Below are 18,435 nucleotides of genomic sequence, written 5' to 3' on the forward strand. Positions count from 1 at the left end.
TAAATTCATAGGTTCCGTAAATTATTGCTCCGATTATGTACGAAATGGCGATGGGAGGGGTGCTAATTTCAATTCGGATCCGAATGTTAAGCGAATAAAAGTGCAATCCTTGTGAATGTTTGGAAATAGCTATTTGGTCGATTTTAGCAAGGCTATTTCATTACATATAATGGTAATTTATATGACAATATAAAGTCGTTTATATTTGCGAGACCTCATACTACTATTGTACGGTAGAGGCGAGGATATAAACCAAAGGTCACTTTTTGTACTTTTTAACCTACTGCACTTTTAGTGGTTTATAACCTACAGAAGCCTCGTTCCAGAAAGCAGAACAAACAAAGATCAGAGAAGCTTTACATAATTAGTATCGTTTTTTTTTCTATATTTTCTTCTTTTAATATTAAAGTTTTATTTGCATATTAGAAATCTGTACATGTTTTACTGCTAAAGGTTACCTTCTTAACACGCGCAGTATTTTGTTTTACGGCAGAAACCTACTTTCGAAATACAATTACATAAATTCATAGACTAATTCATCTTCACATATTTCTTACCTTAACCTTTATTTCTTATCAATACACCTGTTACAACATCTTAAAATTTCAAACGTCTTGGATCTTAGACCATTCTTTCACCCGACATCTGCAGGCTTGGTGCCTTTCAGGTGGTCTTTCTAATCTAACCCTGGACCCTATAAAGGCTGTTGATTTATTAGCTAAGACTCGGCGGTGCACCTTTCTGGAACCCTCTGCTTGATAAATCCTTGTAGTCCGGGGTATTTTTGGCTTCGGATTTGCAGGTGCAAGTCGTTTTTTAAGACATCGGGAGTAACATGCAACGCAGGTATCATCATCACAATAGGAGAGATCGCCGTGACGCCATACATTAACATATGTTTATCTGGTGGTGGTCAAAACAAATGTTTTACATTGTTTGTGTATGGGATCGGAATTTTCAATTTCAATAACTTTTTTCATTTATTTATAGATTTTAATAATTCAAAAAGTTTTGAAATACTTACAATTTTCGTATTCAAATATATTTTTAAATGTATAAGACATATATTTTAATAGCGGCGTAGTTATGTTCAAAACCTTTAGAACAACACTGTAAGTTAAGCGTTCATAATTAATCCATTTTTTTTTAAAAAATAATAGTTTAAAAAAAAAATGTAGTGCTTGTTTTTATAACCTTTCCATTGATAAAATAAAAATATTGATATAATTTTTGTTTTAAGAAAGTTTTGACAGTTAGAAAAACATTACTATTTACAAAAAAAAAAAACTTGGACGTTCGGAGTCTGCCCACCTGATCAAAGTCTTATCAGTTCTAAAAATAGTAAATACATCGGATTGTATACAAACACGATTTGTCATATTAATTCACCAGATAATTTCTTTTGCACACAGGTGGTGGCAGTTGGCGAGATACTGGAAGTATGAAAGCTGACATTTTAATGGCTTTGTAATGGCCAGCTAATGCCATGTTGCAGGGGCAATGTGCATATCATGGCCGTCTAATAGTAATATTTTGTTCAAGAAACAATTTCATTAGGAAATAAGTTCGTTCGGGACTATTTTTCGTGGAATGATGTCCTCGGGACTATTTTTTCGTGGAATGGTGTCCACACTGATCCAAGAGGAATGGACCGTTACTTAAGCTCTATTCTTGTGACCTGCGTAGATCTATAATGCAGATGACAGGCACATAACTCAACACACTAACATACGCACAGGCATATCGTCATTTTTCGACAATATAAATATAAAACAAGAGCTGTCACTAATGGTGAAAAATGCCCCCGCAGCGCCTTGACCTTTGACCTGGTGACCCCAAAGTCAGTAGAGATCGTGGACTCAATAAGTACTATCAGCATGTGAAGTTTGAAAGTCCCGGGCGCAGTGGTTCGCGAGTAAAGTGCCTTCATGCAAAAAGTTAACGTTTGACCTGGTGACCTTGACCTTTGACCTGGTGAACCCAAAGTCAGTAGAGATCGTGTACTCAATAAGTACTATCAGCATGTGAAGTTTGAAGGTCCTGGGTGCAGTGGTTTGCGAGTAAAGTGCCTTCATGCAAAAGTTAACGTTGTGACGAACGAACGAACTAACTAACGAACGAACTAAAGAACAGACGGACAGTTGAAAACTAATATGCCTTCCTTCGGGGGCATAAAAAGAAATTCAATAAATAAAATTTGAAGGCTTTGGGGATGAGATGTAAGATGAAATGAAGATTCAAAGAGAGTTTTTGCACATATTTAATGTAGAACTGTGATAGAGGTATACAGTACATCCTACCTTAGCGTTCACCTACCGTTATAATTAAGCAGCCACTTGCCTAATATGTAGCCAATCTAGAAACTCCCCAAACTGACGTTTTTATTGTTCCAAATGAAAAGCTCTAAGATGTTGTTTTGATATAATTATGGGCAACACCTTTGACCGTCATCCTTGTCTGATACTACAATACTGGAGCATATTTCAAACTGAAGAGAGATCAAAGTTTATTCTGGTATCTACAATGTATAACATAACTTATTTGAGACAGACATATTTAAAGCTGTAAGACTTAAAGTGTGCAACGCGAATATACGTTTTGTTTTATTATGATAAATATACATTTTTTATTCGTATAAAATACTCGTACAATTTTGAAGCGATGGTACGTGTAAACGTGTTACACGAATTAGGTTCAACACATCTGACCGAATGACTTTTGCGGTTTTTGTTTAAATTCTAAATTTGAGTTTTTTGTCCTTAATTTTGGATTTTAGATATTTTTTAGAAATAATATTCATGTTCCAATGTTTATTATATATTTGCTATTTAGTACTTATAATAAAATGTATTGCGTAAAAGAGACAAAAGTTACTGGCAGTATAAATCCTCAATACGTTACAGCAAAAAAAGGTAAATTGATGTTAAAAGCAACATTTGCATCTTGCGACAACATTAAAACAATGTTTCTGAATGTACTGGATAGCCAATTGACATTAATGCCGACAGTGATATAAGACAAAGCAATGTTTTGGTAGAAAATACTGGCATAAAAATACACCCCACAATATTTTCTATCTTTTATAGAAAGACATATGTCGTGTATATGATTTCATGTTTTTCTCCGTATGTTTCTATTGCAGCCAGCTTTCTGCATTTTGACTTACAATTTTGAATAGACGAGTGCGCAATCTTTCTGTTAATTCTTGTAATAGTTCAGATGTTCTACATTGACCCAGTTCACAGCATTTTTCCTTGATTTTTATATGTTCTGAAATACGTTTAGTGCATAATTTTAATTACAACCAATAGAGATGTCATGAGTAAACCAGCCGGACCTTCTGTGCAGAAGAGGCGAACTCAAACGTCAGAAGTCAAACCTGTGCGAATGGAAGAGCCTTCTAGATCATTAAGATATAACCCGGAAGCTGCTAGGCCGAGCCCGACGGATCGGCCAATCTGCACTCAATCTTCTGAAGGTAGCGAAACCACAAGGATAGACCAACCTATTGGACCACCAGGAAATCCAGGAATTGCTATACCATATTTAGCGGATCCGCTTGTGCGGACTGAACGCGCTGCTGGACAGCCAGGAAGACCGAGAGGTCGTGCGGAAGGGCCTGTTGGACCTGCCGGACCGAGACGGGAAGCTGGATCTAAGGAAGAACCTGCTGGGCCGTCGGCAAGCCAAGGATGTCCTAGTCATTCGCCTGGGCAGAGAGGCGAAGCTTGGCCTACTGTAGGCAACTTTAGGAGGTCGTAGTCATCTATATTGACCGAAAGGCGAACCTTAATATATGGATTGGCCTAGTAGGTCAGTTTTATTACTAAACTGTTGTCTAAAACCTTAAAATTTTATCAATGATTTATAATCTTAGGTACCTATGCAGTATCGAAAGGAGTCCAAGTCAAAGTCTGAAAATTAGGTGAAATTTAATGGCAACTTCCTTTAGATCTTGACTAAGCAAAGTATCCCAAATGTATATAAACTTAAATAAATTAAACAAAATATTAGTATCATTTCTTTATTCACATGCGATATTGATATCATCAAGTACCCAACCCATCTACAATATTTATTTTGTTGGGTTAAACGTCGCACCGACACAATTTTAGGTCATATAGCGACTTTCCAGCTTTGGTGGTGGAGGAAGACCCCAGGTGCCCCTCCGTGCATTATTTCATCACGAACGGACACCTGGGTAGAACCACCGGCCTTCCGTAAGCCAGCTGACTGGCCTCTTCACATGAAGAATTCAACGCTCCGAGTGAGGCTCGAATCCACATCGATGAGGGGCAAATGATTTGAAGTCAGCGACCTTAACCACTCGGCCACGAAGGCCCACATCTGCAATAACTTTCTTGATGAATTTTTTTCTTATTTCTGACGTTTGAGGTTCAACCTCTTTACACTTGGACAATACGCTTTCAATGTTTGATTGTGTGCAACGGAACAAGTAGTGGAGCCGATGATATACAAATAATCTGATTTGATGTTTGCCTTCTGTCTGTGTTTAGTCCTTTATAGTGTTTCTATTTCTGCTCTGCCTTCAACAAAGACCTTGAGTACTTTCATTTACATTTACACGAGCATGTGTGTGATTTAATGTCATTTGTCTATCTATATATCAATCTCTTCGAATAATAACGTTGCGTGAATATAATTTGGTTAAAGCTTTTGCAGATTGCAAATGCATGAAATAAGAAGAATTTTTGTTTGTTTCACATGTAAGATGAAATTTTTTTCAGTCGTGAACAGTATATTATACATTTTCAGTCGTGGCTTCGCCAATAAATATATTGTATCTGAAATTCACTCGGCGAAGTATATTTCGATCTTGCACTGAAACAAACAAATATCCTCTATATATGCATATGTGAATAAATTTACTAGTATCTTCAAGCAATAATAGATATTAGAAATAAAGCCAAATATGCTATGCAGTTAAGAAAGGAAAAACACTTGCAGATGTTGTTGCTTCTTTATAACTTAAATGTGTATTTTGTGATAGCTTGGCCATCCTTTTCACATTTGTGAATGGCCAAAGGTATATTGTATATGGCGATATACAAATAAATCTGGAACTGAAACTAGATACGTCGTATATATTTAGAAAGTTATACTGTTAATGTAACATATTTCAATAGTTTAAACAGAGGTTTAAAATCCCAACATCAATATAAATGCTTTCACTTATTTTTATTTCATATAATTCCACAATATCAACAAATCAAATCAAAGTATTATAGATCATGATTTTCATATTCAATCATGGTATCAAACTGTTCTTTGTTCCCATCTACTCATAGTTACAAATTATATTTATATTTGTTTTTCTTGTTTTATCAAAGTTTTATCACGGTATTAAACAGTTCTTTGTTCCCATCAAATTATATTTTAATTTGCTTTTCTTGTTTTATGAAGGTTTTATCATGGTATCAAACTGCTTTTTGTTCCAGTCCATTCTTTTCTTTCCACAAGGTATCCCCATCTTGTCCACATTCTTATGTTGCTTATGGTCAAGATATTCCTTCCCAACTTTATCCCATCTCCCCTGCTTGATCAAATCTGTTGTTTTGGGTCTTAGATCTTCCCTGTAGACTGCATTCACAATCGCCGTTTTTACTTTGGACGGCAGTTTGTCGTAAACATCTTTTCCCACTTCATTTCTTGCTCGTTGTTCATATATGTTTTCAATATCATGCTGATAAATAGCATAAAGAAGAAATCAGTATACATTTAGCCAAATATGTGCATGAAAATTTGAATAAATACAATTATAATGGTGTTATATCGTTAGAAATCATTAAGGTATTGGACCCGTAATAGAGTACCTCCTTTTTGAAGAGTATTCAATTCCTACCATAAACCTACTTTGACTGCAATTTTCAGGGGGGGGGGGGGGGGCGTAGGTTCAAACCCCACTGGGACCAAATTTTTTTTCCATATTTTCCTTTTTTAAAGTAAGTTTTTACTTCTTTCAAGACTTACCATGGATGTATTGTACAAACATGGAAAATTTTCATTTTATAAGCGATTTCTTGCTGTTCAAAGTGAATTTTCCTTCTGAATCAGGAGGGGTAGAGTTAGACATCTTTAAAAATACTGAGTTACATGCGGTAAAAGTTCTCTATTTTGCCTTAATTCTTTAGATTACATACTGTGGAAGAATTCTGCCCGAAGGTCATTTTTGAATGAAGTGAGCAAAATTCAAAACAGACTCACAGGATTCGACCTTAATTTTTCAATATTGGAGTTAGAATCTGTTTCATTAAATCTGTTTACTTGAAGCACTCTAGAAAAAAATGATATTTACTGTTTTATTTTGTGTTTTATAATTGTTTAACAATAGTTGGATGTTTCTTTTATCAAAATTAATGCTGTAATGAATTCTCTGCAAACGTTTTAGATAGTGGCCATCACACTGAAATTTGTCTCTACTTTATCTTGAGGAAATACCATAAATTATATAAAATTTACAAAAAAACGGCACGGTAAAAGTTGTTTAAAATTTGCAACACAGTGGTCAACTTTAAGAATATACCAAGCAAATGCCGTTTTTTAAACATTAGGGGTCCAATACCTTAATCTAAAATAAGAATAGATAAAGAACGACAGGAAAGTAATAAATTTCTGAGACTCGACTATTCCTTTACACAGCTTTGTAACAGTGGCTCTAAACGTAAATAATGCTGCACATTTCGGCTGCATTACTGATATTTAGCGCATCTATAACCTTTCGTAAAAAAACTTTCAACTGATTATTAATTCAACTGACTTTCGACCTAATTAAGCCAACGTGACTGTTGAACTTGCAGACAGTAATAAAATCATTTCTCGTTATAGTTAAACCAACGTTTACATAATTATTATTGTATACTAGTAATTGTTTTCTTAAAAATAATATTGGGGAAATACATTATATGTATAATTTTAACTACATTGAATAGAGCACGAGCTTGGTCTTCCGTTATTGTTTGCTTTCCCGACTTGACCTTGTTGAAATCAACCCCATCTCAAACGTTTTCTTGGCATCATCTCTGTTTAAATTAAACCCTATTCCTGAAAATTATACTTTTCAAGTTTATTTACTTTTCATTTTTGCTGCAAATTCTTTATTGTTTTAGACATGCAATCATGCGTTTTATACAGAAGTATATATTGAAGTAAACTTGTTATGGTTCTTCACACTAACTGAACAGAAACAGAAGAGTTTACAGGACATATACATGACATGCAGGTATTTAAATGGAATTCGAATTTGCATGACATTATCTAATGCATTGTTATTTAAAATGATTCATTGGTATGTAAAAGTATATTTCAGTACACAGATTAGAGATATAACATTACAATGATTTAAGGATATCTTGCAAAACTGTTTAAAATGCAGTTTATCAAAGTTAACAGAGTACCTAAATACCGCAGATTAACTACTGGAATTGTTACAGTTTAGAAATTAAATTCATCGTTTGAGTCTAAATATTGTAGTACTGTAAATATTGAACGAGCAAAGAGAGTTCACACAGAGTGTCAAAATTGACAAGGGAAGTAATTTGTATACTTACCTATGGTCGTGTCATTAACTTTTGAATTATTCGGTTGAGCATCGTATGTTTTTAAATTCATCCCTTCGTATCCTTCTATCACTTCCTTCATATCTAAATGGAAATATATATAATATACATCTTTCAAACACTGCGGTTAATGTTAGATTTTAACTGTGACTAATGCAGTACAGATAATCGCTTGCAGGGCTTGTGTTCTACCGACTGAGCTTGCTGAAATCTCAACATATTAGAGATTCGTTCCCGAATTCGGGAGGTTCACACTACTTTAAGCGTTCACACTGACCAAGCAAGCATGCCACGGTCCAACATCACAGGGTGAGAAAACTGTGCAGTCAATGCGGGGCTAGTACCCGGGACCCCTCGCTTATAGGGCGGGCGAGGAATATACTGACAGAGCGAATTTTAACACATATTTCCTCATGTGACTTTTACTTGATTTCTTTGTATATACTTTTATTTTGGAAATATTTTAGAAAAAGCTCAGTGCAACATTTGATCTTCAGAATTTACTTCTCGTAAAATGTAATTATATACAATTTCATTTTAGGAAGTACCTTTTAGATCCGATGCATACTTTTTGATAAATAATTGATACTAAGATTTTCTTCTCTTGGAATTTTGTTTTCAGTTAGTGTTTTGTTTTAGACGGAAAAAAGTAGTCAAGTCTGATTAGGAAACAGATGCATAAAACATTATATCGAAGTGGTTTCGGAATATTTTGTCAGGCAGAGTTTAAAGTATTTCATGAATTTTGATTTTGAAAAGCAAAATGTGGCATTGAAATGGACCTATCTTGTAGCCTAGAATGTAAGCACGAGCTTATAATGATACATTTGTAGATATTGGTTATGTTCTAACTATGAATTGATTAAATTGTGCAACTTCCTAACACTTTGTACCCATTCATCTAGCATTATTTGACTCCAGTCTATAGCATGATGAAGTGGGATGCAAATTTCACGAGATCCGTACTTCAGATAAAGTAATAGTATACCCTCTTCGTATCGAAAGGTAAATACCGTTGCAAGTAATCAACTGGAAGAAAAAGAGCTGTCTTTGAATCAAAGCCATAAGTACTCGTTCACAGCTGACCTTGAACTTTTTTCTTTCTTGGCTGAGAAAAAATAAAATGTAGGTCTACCTCTGACATTGAGACGTTATAATATCTAACAAACGTTAAGACGTCGTCTTTTTAATTAACCCAACAAGCCACTTTAAAAAAAAACAACAAAACAACTTATGAGCGGGATTTGATTGTTGATTTCTACGTCTACCTGGTAATAAAAAGTTGAATCAAGTGATTATTTTTCTGTTAAATATACAATATTATCATACCTTTAGTAAACACTCAATGTCCAAAGATCAACAGGGGTTAATTTTGAATACTACATTTCGATCAAAATGTAATAATTGCATTCCAAAACACCAAGTGCAGAGAAGCATTCCAAATGTCCGATCACAGTCGGTTGAGACGCTTATGATGTCCCTACCTCAAAATAATGACTTCTTTCTCTTGAAGTATTATACAATGTTTCGAGAAAACAAACGACGTTGCTGTTTAAGATTCTTATTATGCTAACTTTTCCGTTTGGTAAGTATCTGGGGATGTGAATTTTGATATGATTAAACAACTAACACAGACCTACTCGTGTGATATAGCAGATCGTCAACCTCGGAAAAATAATGAAACCCTCGGTTGTGGCCTTGAGTGTTAATAGTTATCTCAGATTTACAATATCTGACATGCGGGTGTATCAATAAAATATTATTACATTCTTACCCAACCATCCCGAGCTTCGCCGGCTTGAGCCTAAAACGTATTAAAACAAAATATTATATAGAATAGGGCTAACAATTTGAAGAAAATTTGTTCTTTAACTGGTTAAATGGATGGATTGTCGCAGCAAAACAAATGACGCAATAAAGTAACAAGAGTTTCATGATGATCCTGGATCGCTCACCTGAATAATATGAGCTACATGTTTCAAATGTCAAATTGATGATTTTTAGAAATTTTTTGGAAGATTTTCCGATGTACAATCAAGTAACCTCTGGGGCGGGGCCAATTTTACCCCGGGGGTCATGATTTGAACAACGTTTGTAGAAATCTACTAGGCAAGTAGAGGTCCACTAGGCAATGCTACACGTCAAATATCTAAGCTCTAGGCCTTCTGGTTTATTTTTAGAAAATTTTGAAGATTTTTCTATGTACAATCAAGTAATCTCCTGGGGCGGGGTCAGTTTGACTCCGGGGATCATGATTTGAACAAATTTTGTAGAAATTTACTAGGCAATGCTACATGTCAAATATCTAAGATCTAGACCTTCTGGTTTATTTTAAGAAAATTTTGAAGATTTTCCTATGTAAAATCAAGTGACCCCTGGGGCGGGGTCAGTTTTGATCTCGGGGGTCATAATTTGAATAAATTTTGTAGAGATCCACTAGGCAATGCTATATGTCAAATATCTAAGCTCTAGGCCTTCTGGTTTATTTTTAGAACATTTTTGAAGATTTTCTTATGTAAAATAAAGTGACCCCTGGGGCGGGGTCAATTTTGACTCCGGGGGTCATAATTTGAACAAATTTTGTAGAGGTCTACTAGGCAATGCTACATGTCAAATATCTAAGCTCTAGGCCTTCTAGTTTACTTTCTAAAAACATTTGAAGATTTTCCTGTAAAAATCTATGTAAAATAAAGTGACCTCTGGGGCGGGGTCAATTTTGACCCCGGGGTCATGATTTGAACAAACTTGGTAGAGGTCTACTAGGCAATGCTTCACACCAAATATCTAAGCTCTACGGCTTCTGGTTTTTGAGAAGAAAATTTTTAAACTTTTTCCTTTCGGTTGCCATGGTAACCAGAGTTCTATATGGAATTCAATTCTTTGAACAATTTTTATAGAGCTTTGCCCAAAGAACATTCGTGTGAAATTTAGGTGAAATTGGCCTAGCGGTTTATGAGGAGATGTCGTTTAAAGTAAAAGTTTACCGACGACGGACGACAGACTGTGAGTGATCAGAATAGCTCACCCTGAGCCTTTGGCTCAGGTGAGCTAAAAATAGCATATGGCTTATTTGCTGCACCATATCACATGCCTTAATAGGAACACAATATTGCTTGGTATAAGCATCATTGCATATAGCTTAGTAAAAAAACTATATACAGATGTTTTATATTTTAGCATATAAAAATGACATATCACTTAATTATGTTATAAGTACTGACGGGAGCACCATAACATATGGGTTGGTAATAGAAAGATGTAATATGACATGGTAGGCGTACCATAGCATGTCCCTTGGTATTTGGCTAAGAAAGTAACATAACATATGACTTGTTTAGACCTCATAGCCAGTCGTTCGGTAGAGCCATCATAAAATATGGCGTTGATGGAGGTAGGTGCACAAAGCTTGTAACTTGGCAGAAGAATCATAGCATAGGACTTGGTAGAAGCACCATAACAGCATCATGGCTTGATAGATCATGTAGTCCATTCAACTGATGTGTAATAGAGTTCCGCTTAAGCCGGTGCTAGGGAGTTTGAGAGGTGTTGCATATTTCATGAATAGACTCAGTCAAACCGAATCTGCTATTATTCTGCTTGATTGCATTCTTTGCTTCCAAAGGATCTTTTTTACAGATTTTATTGATAGAATTTCTAATGTATTTAACATACTAGATCCGCTGCTGCTTCTCCTGCTGGTGCCCCCACGGGATGAGCTTCTTCTACTTTCGCCCCACCATGCTAAACCTATACATTTGATATAAATATGAATTGTTTGCGTTCCAGAACTATCAAACATTCTTTCTTTTCAATATGCATTACAATACAAAAACAATCTGGAAAGATAGCAATGGAGGTATTTAAAAAATCAATATTTTATTACTTTGATATCGATGCAGCCAATATATGTTAACATAAGATTCTTACTACATTTCATTAGTAATTAATATATATACTTCATGAACTCCCTGATTATTTATATTTTCAACTTATTACTAAATGAATATATATCCTGTAGTTCGAAACATATATGTCTGATACTTACTGATGTATGATGAATAATGTCTGATTTGTTTCTTATTGATGTTAAGAAATAAAGTAGACTTTTGCTGTCAAATTCTCCAACTATTTTAATAACAATGAAAAATATATCATTGTAATTTGCAATCTTCTCGCTATTTGGAATTTCAAGTTTGATTGTAACATTTGTTTTGCTGACAGTAGAGCGCATACAACGCTTTAATTGCCATGGTTACGCTTGACTGGCACAGTCAACTTTTTATCTAATGTTTTCATAGATGCCCGTGATTACGATAGACGGTATACGGGTGACGTGCACCGAAATTATGTAGTTATCCGGACGTTGTAGGCGAAGAAAACGTTTAAACTGAGCGTTGTTGTTGATAGCGCATGGCATGTCGTCGTCGGAAAATTGAGCAGTTATTTAGTTCTGCAAAGATTTGGCTTGATCCTTAAGTGGTAGAATATTTGCAGCTAAAAGAGGAGGCAGAAAACCCAAATCAATGATCTGACGTTGACGTTTTGGATTAAAACCAACGACTCTCGTTGCGCAACGTGTCTGTGATGTTTGATTTAAATGCTTGGACTTTTTACTGTATCCTAACTGAACAACTGATGATGGCTAAGTCATTGTTTACCACAAAAGATAATAGGTAAGGGTAGATTTCTCGGAAGCACAGAGCAACAAAAACACAGCCCCAGAGCTACGCATTTACATAGTAGGCCCACAACGAAAAGAAGCTGTAATGGAAAAATATTTCAGACGGGTTGCTTCAAACATCCAACAAGTACATATTAATTTAAGCTAAATATTGATAAAGGGGAAGGAAATGGTAAGAGGCGAAATGGGGTCGGGGGTGGAGGGAGGAATCCGAAGGGGAAAGTTGAACAAGGACGAATATACAAGGGAATGCCATGTTCTTTAAAAACAGTCGCACTACAACGTAAACCACAATAGCGCAGACACTCATGTACAAAAGATAAAAACACAACGACGATCAACTGAATAACATAGAAAAACGAACAAGCATCACATAAGCAAACAGTAGGGCACCGTTATAGACTCACAAGCATACAAACGCACCCACACAAGTAGGAAAAAACAATCAAGAACCGTTTTGGGATTCGGCTGCCAAAACAAAGGAGAGCCACGAAAACTTCCTAAAAGTAAAGGGAGGGGGATGCAAAAGGTAGCGTAAATGCAAGGGAAAGGAGAGGGCAAAAGGGGGAGTGGGGCGGAGGAAAAAAAAACGCTTACAACAAACAAGAAAACATACGCAATACACAATACAAGACAGACAAAACAACCTGTTGAAAATAGGGGCACCGCCTTGGAACGGTCAGTAATCTACATAAAGGAAACTGGGGGTTTAAACGCGTTTAGGGCATGCCAACCTCGCACTTACCCTATTTTCAACAAGTTAAACAACACAATGTAAATAAAATCCCCGCTGAGAAAGGCTCTAACATTAGTGCAAAAGTAACAGATAAATAAAGCAAAACATAAAATTAAGGTAAATTTAAGGAACAATTTCACCAATGTTCTCAACAACTTGTCTGAAGTCAGAGCAACAAGAGCCTAACTTTAAGGGCACGACTAAGAAAACTGTAAGACAAAAATCGACTCCATCCGTCCGTTGTATGTAGGATTTAGGAGAAAAACAGTCCTACACTTTATTAGTCATCGCACCATCAAATAGGAAAGCGTAGCCATTAACTGTAGAGGGGTCAAACACTAAACAAGACTGTGCTTCACGATGTTCGCATCGTATCCTCTTTTGATAAACTTTTTAACCAATTTTACAAACATTTGATTAAAATAAGGGGTATGTTTAATGTTCCGAATTTTATAAACCACATCTCCATAGTATTTCGGGTGTGTAAGTCCAAGTTTAAAAAGTGTTTTAAGGGTCGTATTGTATTTTTCTAACAGTTCAGACGATCTGTAGTAAAATTTACTAAAAGCTTTCCGTAGCTATGATAACGGTAACCCTGTTGTAACAATTTGAGGTTCTAGAAAGAAAAGGTCATAAGGAAAAAACAGCACTTGAAAGAAGCACTTTTGTTTTTACAAATTTCTTACTGCAACTGTTCCAAGCTGCACCCCCAGGGCTGAAGTTTTTAAGTAGTGACAGTACCATTTGTCAAACATTTATCAAAATAAAGTTTTTCAAGAAATTCATTGACATATATACACCTTTTTACAATCGTTTTAGTGCCACATCTTATCTACTACCTTTATAATTTTTGTATGCAGTTGCACATAATATGCAACCTTATAAGGTCGCAAGTAAATAAAGCAAATAAAAGTAAGCAAAAAAATCACGTGCCGATCACCGATGTGGGTTTGAGCGCCTCACTCGAGGCGTTGAATTCTTCACGTGAGGAAGTCATCCGGCTGGCTTACAGAAGGTGGGTAGTTCTACCACCCGTGATAAAATAATGCATGGAGGGTCACCCGGGGTCTTCCTCCTCTATCAAAACTGGAATGTCACCATATGTGACGGTGCGACGTTAAAACTAACAAAAATCATTACCTCTTAACTTCGGTAGACATTTCTGAAACTGACTAAAACGGGTCGTTAGTACAAGATACGACGATTTTTTTATCAACGAAATGTCATCTTTAGTTTCATTACAGCGTCACACAAACCTATTTATTATTTAAGTTACGGCCCATTGAATGCAGTTTATAAAAATGTCTAGGTCATAATAGGTCGGGGGTAACACACAAAGAATAAAATATAGGAAATAATAAAGGACTTAAAATTAAACTAATGATAAATATAATAGTTTTTCATCATTATATCTGATTCACGCAGTTTCTACAGGTCATATGCCATGATTTAACTCAGACGCTCCGAAAAATACAACCAGATGTTCCATTTCACTACCTTCACTCCATAGAGCTGCAACCATGACAGAAACTTAAGTTTCTGTACGAGCTACGGACCGAAACGAAGAACATCAGTGCCCAGTACCAGCTATGCTAACGTGATGTCTTCCAACATTGGATACACCAGCATTAGAAATGTTTTAAGAACAACGGCGAGGACTTTGAAAAGAAAAAAAAATGTAACGCACTAGACGATCATTCGCGTCGTTAACGGCGTTAAAAACAGTCACAGTGCGCCGGGTCCGAGTAAGTGATTGTTTTCGAGGAGACGAGGAGACGTGGTATATTGCAATACTGTCATTCTCGCGTCAAATTTAGACTGCGAATAATGGTGTATATTTTTATCATCATTCTAACACATTAAAGCTCATAAATGTTATTGACAAAGTCTACGTTATTCTCTAACAGCCCTCGTACAAATACCTTCATTCAAGACACAGGCTAACACAACGGCAAGTAAAAGCTTGTAAATGTACATCTTCTAAGTCGCTTGGCTTTGCTCCTGTTCCAAATCAAAAAATTACAAGGTACATTTGTACTAAGTTTTAAATAATAAATTGACAGAATACCAGTTCACTCTGGCTTACATCCTGCATTTAGATGAAACAGTGACTCAAAGTCATTTGAGAAATGTCCCGTATTAAGTAATTGTATCTAAAATATTAAAAGATAAGTGTTCCAATAAATACGTTACGTTTTTGAAGCAGCAGCCTACGTGATGCACACAGATGCATATATCCTATTTGCTTTGAATTTTGAAATTAAACTAGCTCTACTTCTAATATTAAAAGTCATTTAATTTGACACGATATATTAGATAAAACTTGGTACTAATTCCAGTGTTTTTGTATTAAAATGTACATGTATTATTTATTCAAATTTGTCGAAAAGGTGGCATTAAATGCATACGTACAGAATTATTGAAATGCATATAAAACTCGGTACTAATTCCAGGAATTTTGTTTTAAAATGTATTATTTATTAAGAATTATTGAAATGCATATAACAACAACTTATAAAACATCTTTACTCAAAAGAAACGACATGTTTCATACCTTTCAAAAAAATTGATTTCCAATCATTATTCTGTGCTATTGCAAAGCTACAAAGTTGTTTATATGCGCTACTTTCATCAGAGAATAATTCGTACACGCTACTTACATTTCTTAAATTATTCATTTATTATCAATTGCTCTATCAATCTGTAGCATTTTCAACATATTCCAACTTTTCAAGTTTAGTCAATTAAACGATGTGTGAAAATGTATTCATAATTGACATTTTTGTTTAAAAAGGAATTTCACAGTTATTTTGGAATACTTTCTTGATATGAATTTTACATTTGCGTCATTACAAAACACTGTTCTGTGGCCTTTTAATGGTTCTCTACGCATATCCCTTTTAAGTTATCATGTATTTTTGTCATGCCTAGTGTTAAAAATATGTTTTGCTTAGGATAACCTACAATAAAGTTTTATGAGAATTACATGCCTTTCCGACAATAATCAAGATAGCATAACATTTCACTTAGAAAACAGTTTTTCAATAATTGGTCCTTTACTATTCACACTATATTCTGTGTAACCATCTACATATTTAGATAGAGTGTCTATCATTCATTTGTTTTCGTGTTTAATGGTAAAATTTGCATAATATGGATGGGATTTAAATTGCCGTATGACTTGTAGCACTTTAAACCGACTACAAAGGATCGTTATTTCAAAATAATTAGAAAAGAGCTATTTTCGGCTCCAGCTTTTGTTTATATAGTCTATTGAAACATGATAAATTTTTACAAGAAAACAGATTCGAGCGAGACTTATATTTCGTTACTTTTCATTTTCATCGCCTTAGAAATTTTAAGTGTGTTATTATTACTTTGGAGGATTGACATCAGAATATATCTTATATTTATTATATGGTTCGATCTGTGTTGTCCTCATTTTATACGTGTCTGTAAAATTTGTATTTCAATATAATTATATTATGTTTTATACGTTATTTAAAAACTACGAATAATTTAATCAAATTTGAAATGTGAAACTTTATAATTTTAGGCAAAGTTGTCATTCTATGCGATTAAATTTATCGTTAAGTCTTAATAGATATATATGTTACCTAAATACCAATTCTAACTGAACAGTAGAGGTACTTATTTTTCAAAAGAAAAGATGTTTCTTGCCATTTGTCTAACGCCTTTTAATAAACATCTAAAACTGTTTTACATTTTCCTATCGAAATGAAGACCCGTTTAAAAGCGATAAATGTAAGTACTGTAAAATAAAAGGTAAACATAATTTTATAAAATTGAAAAAAAAATAAAACAACATACATTTTGCATCAGAAATGATAGGTTACAGCCGATCACACGTATAACACACTGTAGTGGAAAGATCACACAAATATTCTAACGACTTGTCTTAAAATAAATTATCCGCTGGAGCATACTCTCGATATATGGAGGTCATGAAAGCTTGGCTAGTAGTTTTACGAATTTGTCAATTATTCAAACAAGGGTATGTAATTAAGATATTCTGAGCATGTGCATAGCATCTTTTACACCTAGATGATGAAACAGCAGATGCAAGGAAGAAAATATACTGAAATAGTATAGATCTACAATTTTGTAAGACAAAAAATACATTCAAATGGGACAATCTATATATAAAGAACTTGAGGATCTCCAACAATACCTAAGACTTTCGAAACGAATGTTCCTTTGGTTAACGTTAACCGTCCTGTTTGCGTAGTAGGTAAGCACCTACGGTGTTCCGTTTGGACAATCGTGACTTTTTATTGAATCCTAAACCGCGATGTACGATGGTACGATGACGAAAACGCGAAGGTGCGATGGCACGATGATGAAACAACGATGGTACGATGATGCAAACACGATGGCACGATGATGAAGTCGCGATGATGCGATGGTACGATGGTGAAATGTCGATGTAATATCGCGTTTTCATCATCGTACCATCGCGTTTTCACCATCGTATCATCGTACCATCGCGTTTTCATCATCGTACCATCGCGTTTTCACCATCGTACCATCGCATTATCACCATCGTACCAACGCGTTTTCACCATCGCGCCATCGCGTTATCACCATCGTACCATCGTGTTTCACCATCGTACCATCGCGTTATCACCATCGTACCATCGCATTATCACCATCGTACCATCGCCTTCCGGTGGTCATGCGCAGTGGTACAGTATACGTGTCAGTAATAAATCTCATTTTCACATTGCACTATGTACCTTCTACATCCTAACAAGAATAACTATTACATCCAGCTTTTTATTTACTTTCATGCATACATAAATACAAAGGACGTGGCCGGAACTACGCCTTTCTAACCGGAAGGCGATGGTACGATGGTAAAAACGCGATGGCACGATGGTGAAAACGCGACGGTACGATGGTGAAACCGCGATGGTACGATGGTGATAACGCGATGGCACGATGGTGAAAACGCGATGATACGATGGTGATAACGCGATGGCACGATGGTGAAAACGCGACGGTACGATGGTGAAACCGCGATGGTACGATGGTGATAACGCGATGGCACGATGGTGAAAACGCGATGATACGATGGTGATAACGCGATGGCACGATGGTGAAAACGCGATGGTACGATGGTGATAACGCGATGGCAAGATGGTGAAAACGCGATGGTACGATGATGAAAACGCGATGGCACGATGGTACGATGGTGAAAACGCGATGGTACGATGGTGATAACGCGATGGCAAGATGGTGAAAACGCGAAGGTACGATGGTGATAACGCGATGGCAAGATGGTGAAAACGCGATGGTACGATGGTGGTAACGCGATGGCACGATGGTGAAAACGCAATGGTACGATGATGAAAACGCGATGGCACGATGGTACGATGATGAAAACGCGATGGCACGATGCTGCGATGGTGAAAACGCGA

At 35.7% G+C, this 18,435-nt stretch overlaps 2 protein-coding genes across 5 annotated transcripts; one reads left to right on the forward strand and one right to left on the reverse strand.

The window, feature by feature from the left end:
- Window positions 1–3,318: 3,318 nt before the first annotated feature.
- Window positions 3,319–3,762, forward strand: LOC123540816 (cuticle collagen 1-like). Its single transcript, XM_053525934.1, has one exon. It carries the CDS (start codon window positions 3,319–3,321, stop codon window positions 3,760–3,762), a length of 444 nt encoding a protein of 147 aa, XP_053381909.1.
- A 1,422-nt stretch (window positions 3,763–5,184) lies between these two features.
- Window positions 5,185–16,599, reverse strand: LOC128549696 (uncharacterized). Of its 4 annotated transcripts, XM_053527025.1 has the most exons (7): window positions 14,917–16,599; window positions 11,250–11,324; window positions 9,352–9,381; window positions 8,810–8,845; window positions 7,569–7,658; window positions 6,942–7,062; window positions 5,185–5,704 (listed from the first exon to the last, which is right to left on the reverse strand). In XM_053527025.1, exons 1-6 carry the CDS (start codon window positions 14,969–14,971, stop codon window positions 6,971–6,973), a joined length of 378 nt encoding a protein of 125 aa, XP_053383000.1. In that variant the 5' UTR covers window positions 14,972–16,599; the 3' UTR covers window positions 5,185–5,704; window positions 6,942–6,970. The 4 variants fall into 4 exon arrangements, with proteins under 4 accessions (XP_053383000.1, XP_053383002.1, XP_053383001.1 ...); XM_053527027.1 differs by lacking the exon at window positions 6,942–7,062 and having other exon boundaries at window positions 14,917–16,387; XM_053527026.1 differs by lacking the exon at window positions 8,810–8,845 and having other exon boundaries at window positions 7,569–7,661; window positions 14,917–16,361.
- Between the last annotated feature and the right edge of the window lie 1,836 nt (window positions 16,600–18,435).

Source organism: Mercenaria mercenaria, chromosome 16, assembly GCF_021730395.1.
Source record: "Mercenaria mercenaria strain notata chromosome 16, MADL_Memer_1, whole genome shotgun sequence".
In the NCBI taxonomy this organism is placed as follows: Eukaryota; Metazoa; Mollusca; class Bivalvia; order Venerida; family Veneridae; genus Mercenaria; species Mercenaria mercenaria.